Genomic DNA, 7,839 nt, shown 5'->3' with positions numbered 1-7,839 from the left:
ATTTTCTGAGGAAAAGGAGTAAAGTAAATGATGCATTCTTATATAGAAGGCCTGGATATCTCTGCTGTAAATAAACAGCCATCAGAGTAATTTATGCCAATCTATCTAAAGTTTTTTTGACATCCTATTAAAGGTCAAATTATCTCAATATGGGATCATCCTGCTCTCATAATCTATAATGTTGTATCTCAAGTGTGGACTTCAGGGAAATGGTAAATAGTGCCATTTTACTGTCTCAGTGACACTGCTAGAACCCTGAAACAAATCTGCATTTATTTATATGATTTCCTTTACGCTACAGAATAACCAGGATTTTCTGAGATTAGAAAGAAAATCAAATTTCAAAATCAAAACCACATTCCAAAATTTCTTAAAAGGTATTTTTCTTTGTTCAATTCCTTTGTAAAAACATTGGTCACCATTTAACATACAGTGGCAACAAAATGCACCCAATTTACATGCATAAATAAGTCAATAAATCATAATACATGGACAACATGATATCAAATGAACAGTATTGATGCAGCTCATGTTGCATTTAATCATAGTTATAGTTGCTCCCAATAAAGAAATAGTTAATGTGAGAAATAAGAATTCCAGTTTCAACCTGAAATAACATTCTCCATGACAAGTAACATGAAACAATGATTATATGAAGTCATTATCTTAAAGGGAACCATTTTTCAGAAGCCACTTTGTGCAAAGCACCATACTAGAAAAAAATGTGTACCTTAGGTTAAGGATGAAAGGGCTCCATTCTTTTAAACTAATTACCTGAATTATGCAAATTGTATTGTGACCATAAATTAAAGTACTTTTCAATATGAAGGTTATATATTCCATATTATGAAATCTTAAATAATTCTACAGATGCTCAGTTAAACTAAAAGATTCTGTAGGACTGTGTTACTTTCTGGAGCAGAAAAAAAAAAAAAGAAGAAAGTAAAATCAAAAGCCCTTTCTAAACTCATAGGTAAGGTTTCTGGATATAAGACTTAATAAAAAGAAAATTTAAGCACCACAAAAACATATGTTTTCAGAGAACAGAAAGGGCTGGCAATATAAGTTAGGCACAAAAGCACTTAAACATTTACCAAAAAAAATTTTTTTAAATAATCACTCTAATCCTATTATCTGAAAAAAAAAAAAATTGGTGTCTGTGATGTTATGTGGAAGATACAAACCACAATTCTATTTAAGATGTTAAGTTTTATAATTTTAATTTGATCAAACGAGACTGTCACATTATTTGTACATAAGAAGAATGTTATATATTTATTTTTATAGCATATGATCTATTTTTCCCTCAAAAATCTATGATTACAGGATAGCTCTAAAATAATTTTGAAGTAAACAGAAAAGAATTTATCACAAACTGTCTTGTGAGAGAAACCAGCTCCTCTGAAAATAAGAGTTCAAAGTAAATGTGCAAATAAAACTTTAAAATAAGGTAGCTGTAAATACAGCCATCTTTAAGTTTCCCTTCTTTTTCATCTATTTAGCAAAGTAAATAGTTTCAGTGGCCCAAATAGTCATTTTAATTTGTTTTTCTCCTCTGTGATATATTTAAGTACTCTTACAATTAAGAGTAATTTTTTAGCATGTGTAACAGATCACATGCTAACAAACTTTACAGGTTCATAAAATTAAAATTTATGACTCACAAGTATAGATGTGAATTCTAGCTACACTTAAGTCAGATACACAAGACCGGACATAAGGAACTTCAATCTAGAATATGATTGAAATGCCACAAAAAAAGAAAGGGAACGAAAAATGGGAGAAAGAATTTCTCCTCATACATCTTTCGATTACTAGGCTATATATATATAGCAAAAAGTAAAATACAAAATATTTATTTTTCACCTCAAAAGAAGTTATCCAGAAATAAAATCTGCTAAAGAAAATATAACATTAGGATTCAAATTAACTCAACTTAGATAAGGGGACAACATTTGGAGGGGAGGAGCATTCCCAAACAATATTATTTGTACTTACTAACCTTACGAACATCACCTCAACTTCACCAGTTATACCATAGACCTTCTTAACAGTTTCCGTTTTATACTTCTGTGAAAAAACTTTTTTTAGCCTCGTAACTTTCCAAGTGTCACGTGAAACCTCTTAGTTGACCTAAATTCCACAATCCCCATAAAAGCACTCTAATGACTTTCTTTCCCATAGGAGTCAAAAATCACTACGTAATCATTCAAAGTTGAGAAAATAAAAGTATAAAAACCAACTCAAAATAATGCACTTCTTAACATATATGTTCTTATGTAGTAGGGAGACTAAAAATAATTGTTCATCCTAATTAATCTCTGGCTCTTGAGACTAAGAGGTCAGAAAATCGAAATAAGTGATAAGTACTTAAAGTCTGTTCATTTTGAATAGATGTGAGAGTTTTTAAAAAAGGACTGAAACTATATGATTGTAAATGTTTACTGTGAAACAGTACAAAATTGATGTTGCCAAAAAGAGAGTAAAAAAGAAATATTCAACTGATACTAAACATCTTAAGTAATTTGGAAAAAATTTTAAGGTTGGATTGTAACTGTAGGGGACAACGACGACAGTAAATGCTTTCATGCGTGTACCCATGGTAAGTAACAAACAGGCAAATCTCAAGTTAGCACAGTACATCAACAACTGATACTTCAATGGTATTTTGGTATATAAAGAAAAAGAAAAGGTAAAATGTTGACTGCCATTGATGAAAAAGCATTTTACCAATTTACACAAAAAATTTTTTTAAAAAGATGTCCTAAGAAAACCAAGCCACAATAAGTTAGTGTTTTCCATAATACATGCTGAATTATTTGATCCCATTATCTATACACTGTTACTGTCTTAATTCCTAAATGCTGTTGACAGCATATTTGATAACTGAGGTACATTAGTTTACATCTTTTTAAAGGTATTCTATGTGAGTTAATTTTTCTTTTCCAGTTTTTCATCATCTTCACCTCCTCCAAAGAAGATCAAAGGGAACATTCCTAGAATGCAGCCAATAGTCACCCCAACAGCTTTACCCTACGGAAACAAAAGAAAACATTTTTTCAAAGTTATTTATCCCTGTAAGAGGAATCTCTGCTTAAGTATCTATGATAAAAATTACTATGTACTATATAATTCAACTGTTACTATATTTCTTTTGATCATACTAACTTAAATTAAAAAATGATGTTCAAAAAAGTTCTAAAACAAATAATATGTAAAGTTCAAGGCAACCAGGAAAAAAATTTAAAATTTTTTTCAAATTGCCATAACATTAGAGAAGTATTCAGAAAGAAAATACCTTAAAAATGTACATACATTTTAAAGTCAGAAGATAGAAAGGAATGAAAAATCTCACCCAGTACTCTCAACATATTTGGATTTGCTGTCCTTTGTACATATTCCTTTTCAGTATTTATCCCCATGTACACCTAATTATGAATGTAGGTCTAATCATTATGTAAACATAACTTTGTTTACTGCTTTCCTCCTGCCCCCCACCAGTCACACGTTAGAATAAACTCTTTTTCAAACTGTTTCATAAACTTAATACAAAAACTTCTAAGTTCCACTGAATTGATGGGCCTATAATAAATGAAAATTTAAAAAAATTAAAAAAAAAAAAAGAAACTGTAAAAAAAAAAAAATCATCGCTACTGTCAGTGATAGAACAATAAACATTTTGGTGTATAGTTCTTCCTCAATGATTTATTTAAAAATCAAATAATATGAATATCTGTGCATAATTATACTGCTTTGCTGTCTATTTTAGAAAAAATTGCATATACGCATATACCCACTGCAATATATTTATATGTCTACATACGCATAATTTTTCTGTGATCTCTCCTATATTATGAAAAATTTATTTAATTTTTGTGAATGATTTTTAAATGTTGCATTCCTATGATGACTATTAAGGTTAAAATACTTACCAATTAAGTTTTATATCTTCATATAGACATTTATTGAGAATCTACAAAGTACCAAACTCTATGGTAGGTACCAGGGAGAACTTCCAGTTAGTTATCATCATACGTTTCTACTTGCTAATCAATATACTTGGAATTCTCTCTCCCACCTAATAAATGTCTCATCAATAATTTAAAAATAACCTTAGATCTGATATGCACCAAGAAATCTCCCCACTAAAAGAAATTTCTTTCCACAGAGAGTTATTTCTTCTCCTGGTGCTTCTGCTATATCCAGTGTACATTTCTATTACTGAATATGTCACACTAAATTATAATTTGTTTAATATGTCTGATTCTTTACCTATACAATCCTCAAAAAGAACTATAGTTTATTACTCATTTTATGTCCTTCAGTCTCAGCACATAACTGATACTCCTCAACAGTAACTGAATCATTTAAAGATTTTTTCAAAAATCTTTTTCAAGTATGCCTACAAAAAAAGTCAAAGGTTGGACAGTTTTTGTTAAAAACTCCACTCAAATCAATTTTAATCTCAAATTTCTCAAGGGACTGAATTATATACAGTGTCTTGCTCTGGCTACCCAAATTCATTATCATAAACCACACAAAGTACTCACCAAATGTGAACTAACACGTGTTTGCCACATATCAACTTGCTTTGGTGAGAGATCAGGAATTGATAGGCCTAACCTGGAAGCCAAAGCTTCAACATAGCCCGCAAGTCTTTAAAAATACAAGAGGACAAGTAAGTCAGAAAGAAAAACACCAATACAGTATATTAACACACATATATGGAATTTAGAAAGATGGTAACGATGACCCTATATCAGTTCAATTCAGTTCAGTCGCTTAGTCATGTCTGACTCTTTGCGACCCCGTGGACTGCAGCACGCCAGGCCTCCCTGTCCATCACCAACTCCCAGAGTCCACCTACACCCATGCCCATTCAGTCGGTGATGCCATCCAACCCTATATGTGAGTCAGCAAAAGAGACACAGATGTAAAGAACAGACTTTTGGACTCTGTGGGAGAAGGCGAGGGTGGGATGATTTGAGAGAATAGCATTGAAACATGTATCTTATCATATGTGAAACAGATCGCCAGTCCAGGTTCGATGCATGAGATAGGGTGCTCAGGGCTGGTGCACTGGGATGACCCTGAGGGATGGGATGGTGAGGGAGGTGGGAGGAGGGTTCAGGATGGGGAACACATGCACACCCATGGCTGATTCATGTCAATGTATGGCAAAAACCACCAAAATTCTGTAAAGTAATTAGCCTCCAAGTAAAATAAATAAATTAAAAAAAAATACAAGAGGACAGAATGTAAGTTTTTAAAGAGACACATATGAAAAACTATGTCCTCACATATGAAAAACTCATGACTACAACAAAGATAATTTTATATCTGTATACTCCAGAAATGGTGTAAACATTCTTTTACAATTTTCATCTTTATTGTATATACATATATTTGCTTTAAAATTTTCCAGATTGACATACTTAATACACAGGTAAATTAACTGACTTAAGAGTAATTACTCTCTATCATTACTTTAAAAAGAATAATTCAAGGTATATAAAAATTTTACAACTACAATTAATACATTTACTCCAAATTCAAAGCAAAGCACTTTAACATATAATTTAATAACTGTCACCAGAAAAAAAGTTTTCTTAAAATTTATCAGATTGATATACTAAGAAAAACAGCCTATAATTTTCAGGTCAATTTCAAGTATCTTCTAAGTGGCAATTGCTTATTGGATCGATCTTACTTTTAGAACTGGAAGAAAGAAAAAAATTTGCCAATAAAATTATGCATACCATCAATTATAAGATGGATCCCAATATTAGATATGTTAAGCTCTAAAAATCTATGCAACTAAGATTGATAAAATGTGGTATTTATTACATAATTTTTTTAAGGCAGAGGAGAAATAGTTCTTAGATGGAAGAGTCCCAACAAATCTGTAATATTATCATTATAAACCTTAATGTTGGAAACTAGGAAATAGAATGTTTAAGGGATAATATCACTGTAGGTTTACATCAGAAATTGCAGGTTACAAAATTTCTGCTTTGGCCCAGAACAAAGAAATTGTGTTTTGAACAGTACCTGTGGCCGCATACTCAAGTGCACTTGTCTAATATACAGAGTTAGATCATGTATAAAGCTGCCTTTCCCTAGATTATAGGGCTAAGTAGACTGCTCCTAGATCCAAATTCAAATCTCAAAACTTACCATCAAAATGAACCAAAAAAAGAGAGGAAAAAACAGAACCAAAGACTGAGCAAGACAGAGTATGTTTATCACAATAGTTAATGCCAACTCTGTCTAATTCATACTTCCTAGGCTTCCCCAAGCTCAGGAAGCAGCCCAGGCCATCTGCTGCTTAGAAGAGAAGATGTAAAAACAGAGAGAAAGCTGGCCTTTTCTGAGTAGGCGCCCTCAGTTTGTCTCATCATTCCTTCTTGCCACATGGAATAAAAAGAGCAAAAATTAGCCAAGTCCATGTATGCTTTGGCCATTATTCGCTTTGAAAATTCCTCTCTCTAGAAAACATGCCCAGTCAGTATCCTCACATTTGAGCCATATTTCTTATCTTTGGACTTAGTGGGAGGACGGGGGTTATGAAATAATGACAGGGTTTCTTACTTTTAGTCCTGTTTCACCTGTAGAAATATTTATAAAATACATATAAACATTTCGGGACATGAAAAATTCAACTCTGTCTGCTTACCTTACGGTAGTTTTAAAAAAAATTTTTACACATATCAGAATTGCTTGAGAAGATTCTGAAACTCAAATGTCAGGGCCCCATCCCTAGAGACACTAATCCTGCAAGACTGAGATGAGAGCTAGGCATCTATATTTGATGCACACCAAAGATTTAGTGCTGCTGATTTAAACATTAATTTAAAAAATTTAGTTCTAAAACACACATGCAAAAATAAATGTCCCTTTTCAAAATCCTTCCCAATTAAAGGAGAATGGAGAATAGAGAGTAAGTATACACATGCACAAGTGAACCTACCCGAGGCCAGCTAAATCTGACACAAGGTTTCCCAAAGCAGCAGCTAAAAAAATGAAAAATGGACAAGTGAATTACTACATAAAAGTCAGAAAAATCACTATAGTAGATCACCGTGTAATCAATAAAGCACTGGTCTAGAAGAGTTACCACCTTTCTAAGCTACAATGACTATATCCAAAGTAACTCATTTGATAGCTCTGAATTTCAAGATCTCAAAATAGAGATCTGAGATTATAGTCTTCTACCTCCATCAATTAGTAATTTTTTTTCCTGATGTGGCAGCCAGTTTCCATTTTGGTTTCAATATTAAAAAATTTGCATAACATTCTGTAGTTCAACTTTCAGACAATATTTAAGGGAATTTGGATACTTGAAAGTTAAAGAGTAAAGTACAGCTATGACATTCAAGAAAATCAAGGAGAGAAATGTCTCTTTCATTACTCATCTACTTCACATGTTCCATAGTAACACAACACAGAATTGTTCCCAAATTCCACCATCATGAAGAGTAGAGTAGTATTTGTGGGGAAAGAAGGAGACAGAACCAAATCGGATTTTTGGTCTTGTGTTTCCTTCCTTGATTTTTCTTCCCAACTTGAAAATAAATAATTTGATAGAGAAAATGGGCAGGAAGGTTTTAGGGTAACACTGAATTAAGAGAAAAAAATTTTTTTACACAGTCAATATAGCAGATTATTCTTACTCATTAACTAACATAAAGTACCCAAACCTTCTCAGAAAAATGCATACTACATTTACAAAATTAAAAATTAAAGGATAGGATTAAGGAGATAAACTATTAATGACAGACATCTCAGTGAGTAAATTCATTCAAATGAAGTATCTTCGTCTATACTTAACCTACTAAA

General features: G+C 32.0%; 1 protein-coding gene across 2 annotated transcripts in view; it reads right to left on the bottom strand.

Annotated features, from left to right (window-relative positions):
- Positions 1 to 366: 366 nt before the first annotated feature.
- Positions 367 to 7,839, bottom strand: part of TMEM65 (transmembrane protein 65) — a 48,628-nt gene continuing 41,155 nt past the window's right edge. For both annotated transcript variants that reach the window (XM_027972914.3, XM_015097742.4), the window contains 3 exons: positions 6,971 to 7,013; positions 4,551 to 4,656; positions 367 to 3,033 (listed from right to left, as the gene is read on the bottom strand). In XM_027972914.3, coding sequence (XP_027828715.1) covers positions 2,932 to 3,033; positions 4,551 to 4,656; positions 6,971 to 7,013 — 251 coding nt within the window. In that variant the 3' untranslated portion in view covers positions 367 to 2,931. The remainder of the gene's footprint in view (positions 3,034 to 4,550; positions 4,657 to 6,970; positions 7,014 to 7,839) is intronic.

The sequence above is a fragment of the Ovis aries genome, chromosome 9 (genome assembly GCF_016772045.2).
Source record: "Ovis aries strain OAR_USU_Benz2616 breed Rambouillet chromosome 9, ARS-UI_Ramb_v3.0, whole genome shotgun sequence".
NCBI lineage: Eukaryota > Metazoa > Chordata > Mammalia > Artiodactyla > Bovidae > Ovis > Ovis aries.
Note: the sequence above shows the minus strand (reverse complement) of the source record. Positions and strands in the feature narration are given on the sequence as shown.